General features: G+C 40.5%; 3 protein-coding genes across 3 annotated transcripts; 1 reads left to right on the top strand and 2 right to left on the bottom strand.

Annotated features, from left to right (window-relative positions):
- Positions 1-3,263: 3,263 nt before the first annotated feature.
- LOC146726059 (uncharacterized) lies at positions 3,264-4,847 on the top strand. Its single transcript, XM_085496298.1, has 3 exons — positions 3,264-3,366; positions 3,798-4,008; positions 4,110-4,847. The coding sequence occupies exons 1-3, from the start codon at positions 3,292-3,294 to the stop codon at positions 4,742-4,744; spliced, it is 921 nt and encodes a 306-aa protein (XP_085352424.1). The 5' UTR covers positions 3,264-3,291; the 3' UTR covers positions 4,745-4,847.
- Positions 4,848-11,166: 6,319 nt separating this feature from the next.
- Positions 11,167-12,495, bottom strand: LOC144363014 (uncharacterized protein F54H12.2-like). Its single transcript, XM_078013927.2, has one exon. It carries the CDS (start codon positions 12,493-12,495, stop codon positions 11,167-11,169), a length of 1,329 nt encoding a protein of 442 aa, XP_077870053.2.
- Positions 12,496-16,903: 4,408 nt separating this feature from the next.
- Positions 16,904-20,386, bottom strand: LOC146726060 (uncharacterized). Its single transcript, XM_085496301.1, has one exon. It carries the CDS (start codon positions 20,384-20,386, stop codon positions 16,904-16,906), a length of 3,483 nt encoding a protein of 1,160 aa, XP_085352427.1.
- Between the last annotated feature and the right edge of the window lie 241 nt (positions 20,387-20,627).

Genomic DNA, 20,627 nt, shown 5'->3' on the forward strand with positions numbered 1-20,627 from the left:
AATAGATATGGCAACCTCAATCAGCGATCTCTCAGCCAACGAAAAATCTGCTCTAAAACTCAAAATTTTGGAAAAACGAATAGTTTGTGGCAAGTATGGGTGTTGGGTTTGGAGTGGTTCTACAAGCAGAGGGTACGGGACTTGTAGGATAACTCCGAATGGAGCAGTTCGTACTGTCCATCAAATTAGTTTCGTTGTGCATGGTGGAATGCTAAATCCGTCTTTAGAAGTGTCACACCTGTGCCATACTCGGGCGTGTTTTAACCCTTTCCATCTTGTACTAGAAAGCCGAATCCAGAATAATAGCCGTAAGAGTTGCGTGAGTGGATCGTCTTGCTGGCACCGCCCGTCATGTTTGATCTGATCAATAGACTGTGGTCTCCACGAGACCCAAAATGAAGATAAGGTAGAACGCGATGTAATCATAATTAAACTTGTATGTGTGCGTTATTTCCCCCCCCCCCCACTGAGTGCGGGCGCTATATTTTACACGAACACATCGCCCTGAATTTTCGTCAACCGTGAATTTGTCTTTCTATATTAGATAATGTCAACGAAAGCAGCTCAAACAAATGCCGAACAGGGTTTGCATTCAGCAACTGGTACTGTTTCGTTAGAAATATAATTTAAACGAAAGAATCTTGTGATATTACGCATCGAATATGATAAAGGGTCAAAATTGCATTCACGTATTAGGTCATTGAATGTGTCCGAATATATGGAACCGATGATCGATACTGATAATTGTTAATACCGCCAAACATATGTTTTGTATGTAAATTGATTTAAGTTACGTTTCGTTACGGGTTTATTAAATGCATTCTTGTGTTATTGCCTGAGTGTGAAAGTTCCGCGATTACCGTGTGATCGTAACTGTACGAGTCCTACGGATTCAACATGAACCAAGCATTTAGATGTAGACGTTTTTTTCTTTTTCTATTTCTTTTGCCAAACACTAGTATAATGTTCACGTTGATTGGTATGTATCAAACAAAGAACAAACTCAAAATATATCACTGTAAGCCGCTGTGACAGATCGTAAAATTAATACACGGGAAATTGGTCCGAACTCCCGTAAATCATAGTTAAAATGATTGAGATTTGATTCTTTATGAGAGCGAGTGTCATTGTAGCATGGACTTGTATAATCATATGCATAGTTATAGTGACTTGAAAAATTATCAATATGGTAATCACGCTGAGAATGAGGATAGGATTGTGATTGGTACTCATAGTCACGACGAACAATGAGTTTGGGCGTCTCTTAGCCAGTGCTAAACACTGTTTCATCCTTACATGGACGCAACTCGGACTAGCCTATATGAAAACATATGAGATTAGCTTAAATTTTAGCCCGTGCTTGGTGTAGCCAGATGACATAGTTAGCGCACAGTACCCAACAGCCAGTTGGGGAACGCTGTTGTTCTAAGGTGTGAATCGCATACAGTGCGCGTTGCTCTTCAGTGGGGAGACAGCGGTGACGTCATATCATTCTCGTTGGGAGCACTTCTGTTCTGTGTCACGTCTACAAATATTGCGTGTTTTTAAGTAAAGTCGGTAAATTTTATTTAAAGTTACAAGTCTCTATGTGATCATATCGGTTTCATGAAAATGCACGTGTAGTTTAAAATTCATATTCATTATACCACGACGGAAAGTTTCAACCCTGGTAAATCGCGTTACCACACCCAAAACAATCACATTCTTTATTTGTGATTTAATACTTGAATTGTTGGATAATATTTATTAATTTATGCATAAGTGCCGAGGAGATGTTCATCTCAGTGGAGGAACTGTGGTTAGCGATACACATGCAAATTATAGTTTACATTAAACTTTTGACTAGTACTATATAGTCTACAGTACTTCGAGATTAAACTGGTTTCGTATTATTGTAGGGTCTATAATTCTAAACTACGTTGTTGGAATCAGAATTTTGTAACTTACACGAGGTCGAGGAAAAGTTATCGTCATTATCAACAACTATATAAATTGATCTGTGAGTTGAACAGCCCATTTAATTATGTCTCCCATGATGCACCAGTGCTAAACTGGGATTGTGGAACCGCGAACCTCAGGTTGCATATTTGTTTCTTTAATATATTCACAAGGTCGTACACAAATGCAACGTCAACTTCCTCTGTCAAGGAATGTGAATCTTTGTGCCACGCTACACTTAGTACGCATATGTATTGAACGATGGCCGTACGTGGAGGATTCTGTTATAATACCTGGTCATTTGAACAACCATGGGCTCATAGAACAGTTCAAAGACTACCTCGTAAAGGGTTATATAAACGAAAAGTAACTATCACGAGAAAGTTTGCAAAATCTACTACAGCGAGGAAAAACAGAGCATTTCCTTTTGTTGACCGGATGTCGCTCTCCTGTTCGTGTAACAATGACTGTTTAATCCAAACAGGCGTTCGAAATATCAGAATGATTCGCCGTGATTTTGACCTTAAATGCTATGATGAGCAGAATCTCATTTTAATACAACTAATGGATATACGGACGGTACGCCGATACAATTCACGCACTTATCATATTATTGATGTTACAATGAACAGAAAGCGTATCTGCCGTCTGGGATTTTTGAAAATCTTCGGAATCAGCAAGCAACGTATTGCAACTCTTATGGGGAAAAGAAGACCACTTTCGACAATTCAATCCGACCGCCGCGGAAAACACGGACTGCACCACAGATCTGTTGACAGACAATGCGTTATGGACATCGACAATCATATGGCAAGTTATACATTCGAATCCCCCCATTATTGTAATATTGGAAACACTGAAACAAAATATATGCCAGCTTCAAATAGTATTAGTAGTTGCTATCGCGATTATCTGAAGAAACAACGAAATAATAACAGACGATACGTTTCCTTTTCAACTTTTCGAACACACGTTTTAAAAAACATTGATATCCATTTTAAACGGCCTCGGCGAGATACTTGTCAGCGATGTGATGTGATGGCCAAAAAAATTAAATATGCAAGAACGACCGAGGACAAACGGCGTTTCCAGAAGGCCCTACAGGATCATTTGTCAATTGCCGAAACACATTATGGTAATATAAATTACGATTTTACAGTTTTGGCAATGAAACCACCCGACACACAAAACTGGGAAATTCCCGAAGTATTTTCGTAGCGGACTGAATTTGATCTCATCATGTGTTCAACCGCCGAGGGAGGGCACTATGTTACAGAAGACGAACCACTTGCTCTGCAATATAAATGCGTGGTGGTTAGTTGGAAACAGACATCTTGCTTGTCGGAACTAAAGATGGATAATTTTTGTTCAACGAATGACGTTGCTGTATTTCACTTAGATTTCTCAAAAAGCCTTCCATGTCCAAAGGTAAGACATATTAGTTTTAATGTTAAATTACATGCTCTCTATAATGCCGTACACTTTCATGTTGTTATCTAGATTACTTCACATAGAATTTGATTTAGATTACTTCATATAAAATAATTCTAGCATGAAGGTGGGATATTGCTTATTTTTTTTTATTATCGGATAATTTGATAATTATAGATTATAGTACCATATGTTTATCAGGGAGCTCGCGATTCCAAAAATCCTGATTAAGACCCAACATCAAGCCTGTCTAATATCGATCTAATATCGGACGTAAATTTCCATATTTAAACAGTCGATAAATTATTGATATCATATCGATCCCTGCTTTCCTCAGCTGACCAAAATTGATGATTCGAATTACCGTTCATAGACGATATATCATATCTAGTGCCTTATCTGATCTATTTGTTTATTTCAACCACTAGGTCTCCACTCAAGACTGGCACTTTCGCAGTAAATTACATCTGAGATGTCTTGGAGTGGACGTTGCTAAGACAAGAACTTTTCATTGTTTTCTTTGGGATGAAATGAACGGAGGTAAAGGTCCAAATGAAATCATCTCTGCATTCCAAAGCCTTCTCGTGCAACAGAATATAACCTCACGGCATGCTATTTTGAGTTCGGATAACCATCCAGGTGAATATCTTTTTTATATATAGTATATTTGTGCTAGACAATAATTTCGGGCATTGAGTGACAAGTTTGTCTTTCCTGACTTTCTTTTTTGCCATTTGCAGGTGAATGTTTAAACAATAAATTTATGTGGTATCTTCAGAGTTTAATTGACCAGGGAACTTTCCAGCGAATAGATTATAAAACGCTGTTAGAGGGACATTCATACAGCTTTGCAGATCGTCACTTTGGGCTGATTGAAAAGAATTCACGGAAACACGATGTCATAGAGCTTCCTACAGATTGGTTAAATGTGATAGAACAGTCGTCATTTGCGGGCCACTATAAAGCCAAACTGTTGACAATTGATGACATTTATGATTATTCTTCATACTTAAAAAATGAGTTTACATACAGGTACAAAGATGTCAACGGAATCAAATTTTCGTTTGACGAGGCTCACTATTTTAATTTTGGAATTGGTGAACGATTAATTGATGGTACTGTCAAAACATTTTCTCATCCGGAAACAGCCTGGGTGCGTAAGACTCTTGATCCGAAAGAAACTCCGATTGTTGTGTCGTTCAGGAAAATTAAGCAAATGACAAGAATAACAGATTGTCATTTACATACTCTTAGTAGAGAATTAAAACCATTGCCTGGAAAGGTGTTTCAAGACGTGAATGAATTGGCGATAAAATATTTATCCCCACGCGCACAAGAATGGTATCAGGCTTTGCCAAAAGTCACGGAATCGTAAATATTTGCATATACAAATGTGTGTATTTGTGGTTATTTTTAATAACATTGTACGTGAAATTTTCTGATCTTATCTTTGCAAATAGTAATTTTAATATTTAGTAGACCCGGTAACGCAGTCTACTGATCAATGGGCATTGCAACCACTATATGGGACTTGTGTGACTTGAAGGAAACACAATAAGAAGTTTTATATATATGACAAATTAGTTGTATTTTTACCAAAAACTAAATGATAATTGTAGAGGTTGGTAATTTGCGAGAAGTGCTCACTATTTTAAATAAATACATGTATGTAGACGAACAAGTTTTCTTATTTTTTATATATGTTTCTTCACGGGTATACTTTGTAAACACACTTACGTTCACCCCTGTCAAGAAGGACCCATATATCATTTCAACGAATCACGATAATTTGTAATAATGATTAGCATACCCATTTGAAGTATTCCATGTTGCATTTGTCAAACTATTTCTGTAATTGTAACTCCCTAACATTGCTTGATTATTTCATTGACAACATTATTTATATACAAAGTCAAAATATATATTTTACCCCCCAATGGGACATGACATATCACATATGTTTTAAGTCAATCTAACGCCTACCCGTCCTTGACAAAGACGACAAGCGTTTTTCGAATTCTTGACATAGCAACATCTGTTTCCTGTCTTTGAGACAATTCTGAATTGAAAACCGAAATTCATGACCATCCCTTAATTTGCACTGTCGTGGATATTAGTTGAATACCATTAAAACAAGCTATCAATCGTCACTTTCAGATTAGTAGAGCAGATGTTACATATTTTAACAAAAACGTGCCCTAAAATCACATTGTGAGTGTCATGTTTGGTACTCTCATGTAACCAGCAGCACGAAATCATTTAGTCAGGACACAAATTGTCAGCTGCCCGTGTTGTTTGGCCACAACTATTTTTTTATTGACTCTGGTAGTATTCTGTAACTTTCCCTGGAACCTGGAACTTACTGGTACAGGGCACAATCTCCCCCACTGTGTGAGAGGGCGGACATTACTAAATTATACTGTATAGCCACCGGTATTCTGGTATCGGAGTGATCATTATAAATTCCAATATGCATCGGATAAAATGCAAACCGTGATTAATTAATTTAGATCTAAATGAGTTGTTTTATCTTCATACTACGATCTCCCTCCGGCTTGGGTAGCCGATTGTCGCTGAATCAATACGCATGCGCGTATGCTTTTCTTAGCACGATAATGAGCCTCGATTTCGCATGCATATACGCCCTTCGTCAACTTTCGACAAATCACGAAAATGAACAAATTAAATACATACAAGTCTTTTATTCACGATAATTTGATCAAATAAATGTTTACACAAAAAAAACTTAAATAGTATGATTGACTAGTTGCGAGAAGACATTAACAAACAAACGAACGTCACAACAAGCTCAGACTGACCAAGACGCAGTTGGGTTACTTTTGTTTTGTACACTACGTCAGCAATGGTATTGGCTAACAAGACAGTAGTTTTAAAAGCAATGCAGCTTTCAGGAAAACACTAGTAACAAACTTAGAGGCAAATTGATTGCCGCACTGCTGCACTGTCAACCAATTTAGTCGTTAAATTGCTTACTTTGTGTGCGAAGTCAAATCCAGACGAGAACGGAAGAATGATGAAATGAGCTTAAACAATGCAATGGTAAGTTTACGAAATATAATGTTATAATATAAGAATCTATGTGTGAGTAGATCGAACAACGAAGATTTTTTCAGCCAGAGGACGAGTATCATTCACGTCTTGAATTGGCCAATGGGCGTTCCAGAATTACCATATTATATGCCATTAGTATATACATAACCGACCAATCTTGGACTTTATTTCAATATGTTGGTCAGGGTTCTGACCCTGTGTATTTTTCGGTGGGTACCGTTTAATTTCATTACCCTGGCTACGTGTTAAAATGGGTCTGAAGTCACTCTGGATAAGTACGTACATAACCGACCAATCTTGGACTTTATTTCAATATGTTGGTCAGGGTTCTGACCCTGTGTATTTTTCGGTGGGTACCGTTTAATTTCATTACCCTGGCTACGTGTTAAAATGGTTATGAATTCACTCTGGATAAGTACGTACATAACCGACCAATCTTGGACTTTATTTCAATATGTTGGTCAGGGTTCTGACCCTGTGTATTTTTCGGTGGGTACCGTTTAATTTCATTACCCTGGCTACGTGTTAAAATGGTTATGAATTCATTTTGGATAAGTACGTACATAACCGACCAATCTTGGACTTTATTTCAATGTGTTGGTCAGGGTTCTGACCCTGTGTATTTTTCGGTGGGTACCGTTTAATTTCACCACCCTGGCTACGTGTTAAAATGGGTATGAATTCATTTTGGATAAGTACGTACATAACCGACCAATCTTGGACTTTATTTCAATGTGTTGGTCAGGGTTCTGACCCTGTGTATTTTTCGGTGGGTACCGTTTAATTTCACCACCCTGGCTACGTGTTAAAATGGGTATGAATTCATTTTGGATAAGTACGTACATAACCGACCAATCTTGGACTTTATTTCAATGTGTTGGTCAGGGTTCTGATCCTGTGTATTTTTCGGTGGGTACCGTTTAATTTCATTACCCTGGCTACGTGTTAAAATGGGTCTGAAGTCACTCTGGATAAGTACGTACGTAACCGACCAATCTTGGACTTTAATTCAATGTGTTGGTCAGGGTTCTGACCCTGTGTATTTTTCGGTGGGTACCGTTTAATTTCACTACCCTGGCTACGTGTTAAAATGGTTATGAATTCATTTTGGATAAGTACGTACATAACCGACCAATCTTGGACTTTATTTCAATATGTTGGTCAGGGTTCAGACCCTGTGTATTTTTCGGTGGGTACCGTTTAATTTCATTACCCTGGCTACGTGTTAAAATGGTTATGAATTCACTCTGGATAAGTACGTACATAACCGACCAATCTTGGACTTTATTTCAATATGTTGGTCAGGGTTCTGACCCTGTGTATTTTTCGGTGGGTACCGTTTAATTTCATTACCCTGGCTACGTGTTAAAATGGTTATGAATTCATTTTGGATAAGTACGTACATAACCGACCAATCTTGGACTTTATTTTGCATGCAGGTAAGGTACACCTACAGACATAACTGTGGACATTCAGTTCTTTTTATTTAGATCATGGCAATTTTTTGGTCAGAGCGCCCTCTAGTTTTGTGGAGAATCATGTTCATTTGGAATGCTCTGATTGGATGGAAGTTCAAGCCTAGCAAGGTGTGATAGAATTGGCCTGTTATGTTCAGATTCAAATAAGCATGAACCACTAATTTGACAGGGAAGTGATACTTATAATGCAGCAAGCTGTTCTAATTGCTGTTGTGGTAGAGTTTTTCTATTTTCCTGTCAAATGCATTTATTGGTCCACTGAAAAATGAAAATAATGTTCCCTGTAACTTAGACTCTTATTGATCAAGGCATTTTAAAAATCATGGGTGTTAACTCCCCTCAAGTTATGACCCGTTGTCCCCTACAGAATAATGGTTGCATCTAATATTAAAATAAAGATGGCGGAGTATAGCGTTGATTCATCTCGTTCTACTCTGGATTACTTGGAGTCAATAAAGATCCTAGAAAGTTAGTATTTATATGCCTGTGTGTTTTTTGTTTGTTTGTTTTTTCACTGTCTTTGACTTTCCCAGTATGTTTGTTGCTGTTGACAACAATTCAGTCCTCTGCCAGGCTTCAGTCAATGTTTTTCTTCACTACCTACCCAACTCCTCGTCGGGCACTATGTAGCTGGTGTGGTATATTTATCACAGACAGTAGGGCAATTGTCACATTTAGTGCTCCAAGAAAATATTCTCTGTCCATGTGTATTTATATAAATAGATGCAGTTTCTTTGGCTTGAATAACGATCACTGGCTTCGTACATACAGGTATACTGGTTTACCTGTTTCTAGTTGAAATATAGCCAATCTTATTAACCAAGACAGTTGGACATTTGCCACATGTCACAACACTCATTTCCAAGTGCCATAGCTTGAAACAAGTAGTCAAATCTGATATTGGCTGGAGCTTTAGTTTATATGGACATGGTAAATGGCAAACTAGATGGTCAGAAAGTAATAAAAATAATCACAGCTTTACTCCACCCACCCCACTATGAAGTAAAAGGCTGTTTATAAGGCCATGTATGATGGTTTCATTTTTCTTATGGAAAACAATTTTAATTAAAAACTTCTATGCTCCTGTACCCAACCGTGGGGGTTCATCACACTAAACAACAGGTGTCACTATTACTAAGATAAATGTACTTTTTTTTCATTAAAATTACTGAATGCTTATACATATGTACTAAAACGTTAGTTAACATTTAATATCAGGCAATGCATTGGTTCATTACCCTGGCTACGTGTTAAAATGGTTATGAATTCACTCTGGATAAGTACGTACGTAACCGACCAATCTTGGACTTTATTTCAATATGTTGGTCAGGGTTCTGACCCTGTGTATTTTTCGGTGGGTACCGTTTAATTTCATTACCCTGGCTACGTGTTAAAATGGTTATGAATTCATTTTGGATAAGTACGTACATAACCGACCAATCTTGGACTTTATTTTGCATGCAGGTAAGGTACACCTACAGACATAACTGTGGACATTCAGTTCTTTTTATTTAGATCATGGCAATTTTTTGGTCAGAGCGCCCTCTAGTTTTGTGGAGAATCATGTTCATTTGGAATGCTCTGATTGGATGGAAGTTCAAGCCTAGCAAGGTGTGATAGAATTGGCCTGTTATGTTCAGATTCAAATAAGCATGAACCACTAATTTGACAGGGAAGTGATACTTATAATGCAGCAAGCTGTTCTAATTGCTGTTGTGGTAGAGTTTTTCTATTTTCCTGTCAAATGCATTTATTGGTCCACTGAAAAATGAAAATAATGTTCCCTGTAACTTAGACTCTTATTGATCAAGGCATTTTAAAAATCATGGGTGTTAACTCCCCTCAAGTTATGACCCGTTGTCCCCTACAGAATAATGGTTGCATCTAATATTAAAATAAAGATGGCGGAGTATAGCGTTGATTCATCTCGTTCTACTCTGGATTACTTGGAGTCAATAAAGATCCTAGAAAGTTAGTATTTATATGCCTGTGTGTTTTTTGTTTGTTTGTTTTTTCACTGTCTTTGACTTTCCCAGTATGTTTGTTGCTGTTGACAACAATTCAGTCCTCTGCCAGGCTTCAGTCAATGTTTTTCTTCACTACCTACCCAACTCCTCGTCGGGCACTATGTAGCTGGTGTGGTATATTTATCACAGACAGTAGGGCAATTGTCACATTTAGTGCTCCAAGAAAATATTCTCTGTCCATGTGTATTTATATAAATAGATGCAGTTTCTTTGGCTTGAATAACGATCACTGGCTTCGTACATACAGGTATACTGGTTTACCTGTTTCTAGTTGAAATATAGCCAATCTTATTAACCAAGACAGTTGGACATTTGCCACATGTCACAACACTCATTTCCAAGTGCCATAGCTTGAAACAAGTAGTCAAATCTGATATTGGCTGGAGCTTTAGTTTATATGGACATGGTAAATGGCAAACTAGATGGTCAGAAAGTAATAAAAATAATCACAGCTTTACTCCACCCACCCCACTATGAAGTAAAAGGCTGTTTATAAGGCCATGTATGATGGTTTCATTTTTCTTATGGAAAACAATTTTAATTAAAAACTTCTATGCTCCTGTACCCAACCGTGGGGGTTCATCACACTAAACAACAGGTGTCACTATTACTAAGATAAATGTACTTTTTTTTCATTAAAATTACTGATATATATATATATATATATATATATATATATATATACATGTGAAATTTCAAAAGCATAAGTCATCTAGTAAAACTGCGTGGGAAAAAATATTTGTCATAAATAGGGAGGTTGAGTCCGGTCACGTTTTCGATATATCTGTTCACATAAAGGTCATTCAAATGTCTATCACGCGTAAAAGAGTCGGCTACGGACTTCATAGGTTCCCCTCGACATCTGCGCAGCAAGTAATACAGGACGTATTGACCACACACTGTAGAGAACGGAGCTTGTAGTATTTGATGATTGTAGATCCATGTACAAACGTTTTTATCGAGAAATCTCTTAAATTCCACGTAGTAGGGTTGACTACCATACGAGTCAAAATATTCTCCACGGTAGGGATCCTTCAGATAAAAAGCCACCCAATGTGTCCCACCTCCGCTACTATCATCGGTGTTTGATACGAACGCTGCGGGATACTCCAACACTTTAGCCTTAGGCAGTTGATCTCTAGCATAAACGCCAAAGAACACGTTTCTAGTGTACGGATTAGTCGACAGAATACGATTCAGTTGATTCGTGTCCATCGCAGCTAGAAATCAGTCAATACGTTTCTGTCTCTGTCAATCTCGATAACGTTATCGTATTCAGCATAAATCAAAACGGACACAGTCTCAGTCAATGCTTGTCTGAACTGAATCTCAAGACCAATCTTTCCTTCTTGTATCAAATTGAGGTGATAATCGCTGGCCGATTCGTCGGGAGTGAGGTCAAATGCGAAGATTGTGTACCCTTCGGGATATTCGTCTCGAGTGATGCCGTTGCCTTGGTCTTGACCCATTTTATTTGTACCGGTAAATAGAGTGTAATAAGCCATGATGCAACTTCTGCCACCAGCTGCCGTGAAGTCTGTCTTCAATGGCTTTGCGGGAACTTGCTCGCCTCTAACATTGAGAACCAGTGATGTGATACCGTAATTCTGGAAGTTGAATGGATTTGTTTCGTAGGATCCGTTGAAAGACGTATTAGAAACCAGACACAGGATGATCCTTTTGGGCAGCTGACCAAGGAAGATCAAATCTTTGTTTAATGACATTGTACCAGCCGGGATGGAAGCGATTTTCATAACGCATCGATCAATGGGGTATTTTGCAGTACCCTGTTTCAACGCTTCAACGTGTCCCAGTTGTACGCTGGGGCTCAACTTGACTTTTCTCACTAGGAGGGTAGCATCGGTGATGACTACTTTGAATGCTGGATTTTCGGTTGAACTGATCAAGCAGAACTGATTTTTACTTCGATGTAATTTCAGTCTAACTTCCACCCCATTGAGTAAATACTTTGGTTGAAAAAATATGTCCCCGTGTATTCGTCCGATCATGTCGACCGTCTTACTGAGTGATGTATATGCGTATCGACGTTTGAGTCCCATGTTAGCGTCACCATCATCAGCCCTTGGGTTTGCAACATTCATTTTTCCAGCGGTGTCCTTCTCAAATATCGCAGCACCAATCTGCGTTGATTTGGCATCGCCTCCATAATTCAATAGCGTTTCGATCATGGCTCTGTAAGAATAGGTGGGAGATGCATCCGAAATCTGCTTTCCATTTAGGTACACATCGATTTGATTGAAGAGGGAATGCAACCACAAGTTTGCAGGCCCTACAGTGGCGTCCGCAGCCAAATTACTTCCATTTGCATTCGTGATTTTAGCCTTGATGTGCAAAAGCGTAGAACCAATATCGATGTAGTCACTTCCGGCCGAAGGTATTACAAATTCGATCGGACCATCGGCTATATTCGTGAGTGGGTTTACCTCTTCGTAACTTCCTTTTTCGATACTTGTCTGTGTCCGAGGAATAGTAAAGAGATCGAGTTCCGTCTTTGCGCATTCACAGGAGTGTTCGTGTACAAAAGCCATGATGTTCAGTCGAATATATCCGGAGATCTTCTCCTCTTCTTAGCCTTGGAAGAAATGACACGTCTCGTTGTTGTCTTCTTTCTTTTGATGGTGCGTCCTCGCCCCGTTTGAGAGGGTCTTCCAAATAAATTGCTCAATACTGAAGAAGTAATTTGACGACCCGCAGTCTTTGCTCTACTCGAAGCCGCTTTTTTAAAGTTTTTCCCTTGTACAACATCACCTAGAATACCCAAACCGGCATCGAGCGCTGGTTTTGCCACTGCTTTCAGACCTTGTGTTAACAGAGGTGCGGCCGATCTCGCCAATCCAGAAAACATACTTCCGATTCCATATCCGCGTTGCAGTCTCGCGCCAGAAAATACAGATCCTCGTCCAATCTGATTCATGTAGTAATTTCTATAAACCCCCACGTGAGGAGTGTAAGGTCGATGTCTGTTCATTTTTTCTTCACACTAGCGAAGGACGAGCTTTGCGAAAACTCAGCGTCACGATCACTCGTCCGCGTTGAAATGGCACCTTCTCCCCCGTATCAGACCTTATATCAATCTCCACAGTCTCAAATGTTGACGTTCGAATCGGCAGGAAGTAAGGTTTGTTGTAAGTGTGATTGACGCTATCTCCATGGGTTCCTTCAACATTGACTATTCTCAAGAGAGGTACGGAAACGTCACCGACCATTTGGTGTTCGACTATATTGCAATACACGTAGAGGGAATACAAACTTCTAATGTCGGCAAGGTAGGGACTAGTGCGTCTTTCGTTTGTAATTGTTGTATTTGAGGGAAATCCTAACAGTTCAGCCAATCCACCCATCAAGATTACACGAGCTCCTTCTTCAACCGCCACGGTCACTCTCCTTGACCTCGAATTATATGTCATCAGTATTTCATCTGGTAGACCTTTTTCTCGAATCGCATCTAAAATCATTTCGATCGAGTTGTAGTAGCCCGGATTCAATTTCAGTTCTCCGTGATCTCTCATATTGGGTGAGGCATCGTAAAAGATCCTATTTTCGTCATGTACGACGTTGTACCACGAATTTGGGTAGTGGATGTCGGCCAATGCTACTTCCCAATCGCCATCTAGCGAAAGCGTTCTCGGTAGTTTGACAGTGTATTTTGTCAATGTGTTGTTCGGGAACACATCGAGCGAGGCATTACTAGGGAGCGTCAAAAAGAAATCCTTTCCAGACATGATGATCTTTTGAAATGAATCGGGTCATCGTGTGTGTGAATGGTATTTATAAACGTTGCAAGTCCCTGATCCAAGAATTAAACGAATCATCATACCCACGCCACTTAACGAAATATTCCACGTGACCTTTACGTTTTCTCTTGCGCAGCACATTCTCCACAATGTACAATGCATCGTCGTCTTTTACTATTTTCTGAAGTTCTTCTTCGTAGAAAGTACCTTCCAACATTTCGCCGTTGTAATCTGAAATTTTGTAAACAGGTGGTTGTGTGTTGAGACGTCCAACAATCGTGAATACCTCTTCGGTCCAATTGGGTAAGTAACCTTTTTTGAAAACGTGTTTGGTTTTACTGATTCTGACTCTGTCACCGAGTTTATAAATCTTCCTCTTCTTCAACCCATTTTTCTCTGTGTTTAGATCACCGTACAATATGTCTCTGACCTTTTTCTGGTTCGCGTAGGTAACGAGTGAGGGTTTGGTATTTATACTTCTGTGATGGGTATTGTTGTAAGAACGTACCATGTCGTCTAATACAGGTAGATAAGTCAACGTGTTGTTCTTCGTGAAATATCTGAACATTTTTCCCTTGATGGTTCTGTTGTATCTCTCCACAATGCTGGCTTTAGTCTCATTGCCTGTAGTAAAGAACTTAATGTCTTCGCTCTTGAGGTAGTTCTGAAAAAGTCTGTTGGTGAATTCAGTTCCTCTGTCCGTGTGCAAAACGTCAGGGCGACGCCCCTTCCCGAGTATTTTCCGAAATGCCTCGACCAAACTCGCCCCTCTCTTGTCTTTCAGAGGTACGACGAAAGCATATTTTGAAAAAACATCGATACACGTCAATAAGAACTTGTATCCACTGTTGTATCTGGATATCGAGGAGAGATCGCATAGATCAGCCTCCCACTGCTCGTCCACTTGGAAAACCACCACCCTCCTTCTTTTAAAGGACCGTCTAGAAGGTTTGTGCAGAGTATATGTATCCTGTTTACTCAACCACTTCTTCACGTCCAACTTGGTTATCTTTTTTCCTCTCTTTGTTTTTTTTACGGCAGCATAAAGGGAATTCAAACCCCCGTAACTTCCAGGACTTTGGACATCGTAAAACAGTTCGTCTAGGACGGTGTCCATCTTCTTCGTCATTGTTTACGGGTGTGGTTATTTCACACGCGCAGAGGCAGTGGATACGTTCGATAAACGAAAGCAAAGCAGGACAGCGTGGATCCATCACGACCGACTGAACCAAAGTGAGATCTAGCGGTTGCGACGAGGTTCTATTTAATACGTCACCCACGTGTGTCGAGGATGAATGGGAGTGGAAACCACATGGGGTCCACGTCTCTTCGGAACTCTCCCCTTGAGTGTGTTGGTATGCATGTAAGACCACCGATCTGTATTGCCAACAAGGTCTTGAGGTACATTTGACATTTTCATAACTTCGGCAAATTCTCTCCAACCTGTGGGGGTGAAATTCTTCCTTTTACGCAAGAAATCATTGACTAAATCGATGATGTGCGTGCCTGGCACGGATTGTCCATCAATGATTAATTCACCATTTTCACCCCAGTCGACCCGTTGGTTCTGTTTAACTTTCTGTAGTAGAAGCTTCGCTTTTCTCTGCATGCTCTTGGGAACACTTTGTAAGACTTCGGATGTAATTTGATCTGGCACACCATCTTTGTCGGGTTGAGATTCCTGATCGGCTACAGCATCAGTGTTGGGTAATTGCTGCGTAACGGAGATTGGAATCGGTTCGTTTTTCTTCTCCCGCAACAACAAGTACTTGCGTAGAACCTGTTGGTACAGTTTGACTTTTTCATCTTCAGGCAACTCTTCCATTTGCGTTATGTCGTTCATGTCTCTATCCAGCGAAGTCAATGATTTCACCACAGGTCTCGTCATTTGAGCATTCTGGCTTTGGATGGTAGATAATAGCTCAGCAGGGACTAAAGCCATCTTCTTCACGGATTCCATCTATTTAAGACCTAGTAGGGGAGGGAGTATGCTCGAAATTAAGGGAGCAATCAAGGCGGCCAGGAAACCTCCTTTCTGAACCAGAATTTTTTTCTTTTTCTTGACTGGAGTTTTCTTATTGGACAGTGCTCGGAGATGTTTCACGTACAACGCCAATTTTCTTTTCTGACTAGGTGATAGCTGGACGTTCCCTTTCAACACATTGAGCGAGCATTCACACAGACACTGTATCAAGTCACTAGAGGCTCCATCAATTATCCCCTTTTGTTGTTTCGAGTTGGCCTTGTGCAATACAGAGAGAAAATCAGCGTTCTTTCGCATGCGGGATGACATGGTGAAATGACTGACGATGAAAGACTGTCTTTTTTTTTTATACCTTTCTCACATACACTATCGGTACTTGAGATGAAAGTATGTTCGTTCGAATGCGTATTTCCTCAGGGGTGTCTGGCATCAGATCCACGAGGAGGTAACCGTGAGGTTCTTGGGTGGCATCGGTGAATGCCTCCTGAAGAAACTTAATGTTTCCGGGGTACATTTGCTTTGCCAGAACGTTGACTTGTGATGCGTCCCTTGGATTTTTAAACAGGAAAATGTAGTGCGTGTTGAGACTGATGGTTCTCGATTGTCTGCCCTGATGAAAGAGATTTTGCAAAATCAGTATCACGGATAAATTTCGATGGTGAGATCCCTTCGTGAAGAATTGGGCGATTTGTTTATCGTTACCCGTTTCTGTCATCAGATCATCTATCACCAACAAGTTTCTTTTAGCCGGGTCGATTATTCTACCAATATCTGGAGGTATCCCTTCGATAAAGCGAATTTGAGGCACTGTCTTCATCATTTCCAAATAGGCTGGCTGAAACTCGCCGTAGCACCAATAGATAACATCTGGTGGTGGAGATATGACGCTGTCACATTGTTCTAATATCAGTTTGACTAAAAACGTCTTCCCAGACTGCGTGGGACCGCACACGAGAGAGGTAAATGGGTGTTTCAATCTTGCATCCATGACGATATCATAGGACCTCGCTGGTTATCGCGTCTCCTTTTACGTTCTTCAATGTACTTTTTCAACATCCAGTTTAAAACAAAATAAGGTAATGTACATAAGCCAGAATAGACGAGTGATAGAACCAAGTCCGATTTGGTAGAACCCATGCCAATGTGATTGTTCAAGGTTCAAATGGATGAATGATGGGTAACCGACGATCTAGCTTCTATTTATATATTTTTTTGTTTTTAGAAGCCGTATGGGAGGGTACAGTAATCATCTTGTATCACCCGTTTGTCATACACTAAACTGTACGTTTTAACTTCTTCTCTATTGAATATTCTATCTCCCTTGCGCGTTATTTTTCGAGGGTCTTTGACGTGTAGAGGACCGCTTGTTCTCCGAACAAGTCGATTCATGGAGTCAAAATTAATTTCCAGTTGATTTCTGTAATTGAGGGTGAACCCTCTCACTTTACACACCGTTTGGTTCCCACTTTTGTCCGGTTTGTGTAGTCGGTACGCGTAATTCTTCGGTCCTCCCGATACGAAATGTGTGATGTAATTATCCGTCGGAGTTATTTCTCTCGTCAAATCTCCGAGATAATCACCTGTCGGTGGATCCCATTCTCCAGCTCGTTGGATGTAAATGATGGAATCTGTGTCAAAGTACAAGACTCTACTACCTAATTTCTCCAGAACACTGTAGAGTTTAAGTCGGGCATAGCTTGTCGTCATGGCAGCCAGTACAACGTTCGTATTGGGTGCTTCGGTAATGTTGTCTTCTTTATCGCAGTGGTGGACAAGAACCATTTCGTCAGAGACAAAAGAAAGATCTGTGACGTCCTTTGTATTATCCATCAACATTTCCAACAGTTTGGCGGACGTTTCTACATACGTGCTCTGTCCAAAGTTTGATCTCTGTCCCAGCTTTCCCCAGAACGAGTTGAGATTTAGCTTGGCGAGAGCTCTGAGACCTGGATTGGTGGTTATCTTGCTTCTGTCCAAGACGATACCTTCTCTTTCGCGGTACCTTTGGATGTACATGGTTCGGTCTTCCTCGGTGCGACACCACTCTGGAAAACCGGAAGACTCTTGTTTAATTTTCAGAAACATGTTGATGTAATCGGTGAACAGCCCTCCTTCTCCAGTTTCAGGGTTGTATGTTGCCGACTCATCATAATGCCAAACTTCGTATACCTTGGTGATGCGATACCCTACTTCTTCAGCCTTTTCCAATTCTGGAGTGCACCAAACACCCGTCAGCTGACGTTCATTGACACCATGGTGACATTCGTCTTGATTCATGGTTTCCGCGCATTTGGAACAGAGTGGGAACATCAGTTTGTTGTTCACCCTGAAAGGTAGAACTGGTATATACAATCTCCTCGGAGGTAAAACGTCGCACTTGATAATACCGAAATAGTCTGTGGGTTTGGCGATAAAGTCTTTAGTTACGACTGTCGGGTGGCCAACTGGATATCGCGAGGTCTTATTGATGTACGGGTAGAGGCTGCAAAAATCAACATATTCTATCTTTTCGCCTTCCTTGACCTCGTAATACAGACTCAGGGCGTTGGTACGACCCCCGAGAAAAGCCTCCCTACCTCTGATAGGATTTGAGATATCTAAGCTTCCGACAAACCTCTCGACTTTGTGATTGTTCTTCATCAGGTTTTTGAAATCGCATTCCCACATGGTGACTAGCGAGTATCCTTTCGATTTCAACCACTCTTCCCTCGCCAGTAGTCTTTCGTAGAGGGATGTCATACTGAGTTCATTCTTGCGATTCGTCTCATTCCTTCTGGGAAAACACTTTGGACAACCGTGGAAGTAACAACCGTAGTACTCATACAAGGTTTCGGTAGAAGCATCATATCCGTCTACGTAATAAGGTCCAATTTTCATCTCCCTTCTGGAATTACGAACATGTTGAATATGCGTGTTATTGACGTGTGCCTCGTATTCCATCCATCTTATAGCATCTGCAGATTGATTCTGGGCGCTGAGGTACCCTTTCTCAGGCACAACCCCGATTGTGTCAGGAGTCAGGAAATGCTTTCGAAATATGACGTTGCACACGGAAGCGATCGTGATGCAACGGCTGAAGGGGTCAACTTTGGTGAGATCCATCATCATCGATCTAAATGCCAAACAACACTCCTCGAGTATGCGCACGTCGCTCCGACAGTACTTGAGCAGTTCTTTACGTAAATCATAAACGGAATTCTTTTCTACTTCTCCATTGTACCATGTGTAGAATGTCTTTCTAGCCACCTCCTTCATACCATCTGGGTCAAAATAACGAGCCCCAGGTATCGGTCCTCTGTAATTGTCTCCAGTGGATCTCGGAAACAGGTGAGGAAAAAAACCCTTGTGTAACTCGTCTATGCCGAAGGTCTTAGGAAGTTTAGATAGAGCCATGGGCAGGAAATTCAAGCTATCAATGAATTTGATATCTGCACGACGGATGTATAGTTGCATGACTTTCGAACCATTCATGATGACTTCGGGTAGTATCTTGTGATCGTGACAGTATTTCAGAATCATAATTCCATCATACCCCTTTGAATTATGCGCGATGAAAATCATCCCATTATGCTCTTTTTCTAATGCCCACTCGCAGAAATCTTCCAAGGTACGTGAACCATTGAACACTTTCTCCGTATTCGGTGGAATTCGCGCTACGCACAGATCTGGAATATGAGTGCAATGTTCGTCGGTCGTGCATTCAAAATCGTAAAAGACGTAGTTACCATGGCTGTCAGAGTTATCCTCCTCAAATTCTTCCATCGAATCGTCAGATTCTTGGTTCTTTTTTCTATCGGTGAGTGGTTGAATGTAACACAGGTGGTCGTATGTCTGAAAAGACTTGCAGGTTTTGCAGTAAACTTCGTTACATTTGTGAGACCCTTCACGATATTTGAGGAGTTTGTGACATTTTTCGCAACGTTGAACTGACTGGCAAAGAGTTTTTTTCCCATTAACTGACTTTTGATGCCTTTCGAAACATTCTTCGTTCTTGAAAAATCTGTGACAATTTCCGCATTTTTGCCATCGTGTAACCACGCAGTCCAGTTGATTTCCACAACTCAAACATCCCGTCGGACACACGTGATCGTAACGGTTGGAATAAGACTTGTCACACCTAGTGCAATAGTAGCCCTTTCCCAGAAAACCAGTCATTTTTGTGATGACGTTGTAGTGTTTATCTTTCAGAAACAGATATATGTCTTTGGAATCTTCTGCGGCATCGCCCACAAAGATGATGGAGTCAAAATGATCGTGCGACAATACGTGTATTCTGAAATCGGGTAACACGCTCTGGAATTTTTTAATCTCCTCGATGCCACATGGTCCCTGTTCGACTCTGGCCTTCCGTAAAAGTTCTCTAGCTCGGACGGTTTGCATAGAGTAGTTTGCCGTTTTTTTCCTCTTTATAGAATCCCACACCGATGGTGGATTTTCCTCTTTTGTGGCGTGTGCCATGGCGACCACGATCGCTCTGGCGCAACACATCTGGTCATCGGAAACGATTTCAATGACAGATTTGGAATTTCTCAACCTGTCTGCGATCTTTGTATCAAACTGTCGCTTCCTCCCACGTGTTTTGCCGGCACCAAGAGGCATTTCAACAGATACTGTCCTGATGGTGATGTTTTCCTCAAGGGATATATCTTGGTAAGATTGTAGAATCCTCTCCACTTTTGACATCACCTTGTCAACATTCATGTCCTCAACCGGTATAAATGGTAACCAAATTTCGTTGTTCAAGTTGGGTACGTTTATGGAAATGCGAATTTGGTCACGTCCGTCAAGGTCAGAGGTGACCAGCTCGAGCAGTTGATGAAAAGTAGCGTGTAATACGCTATGCACTTCATCAAACGTATTGGCATTTGGATGCGAAACTTTTACAACCCAGTCCGTTCCACTCACCTTAAACTTTTTGACAAAACGTTTTCTCTTACTGACA

This window comes from Saccoglossus kowalevskii, unplaced genomic scaffold (assembly GCF_978046115.1).
Source record: "Saccoglossus kowalevskii unplaced genomic scaffold, keSacKowa6.1 SCAFFOLD_100, whole genome shotgun sequence".
NCBI lineage: Eukaryota > Metazoa > Hemichordata > Enteropneusta > Harrimaniidae > Saccoglossus > Saccoglossus kowalevskii.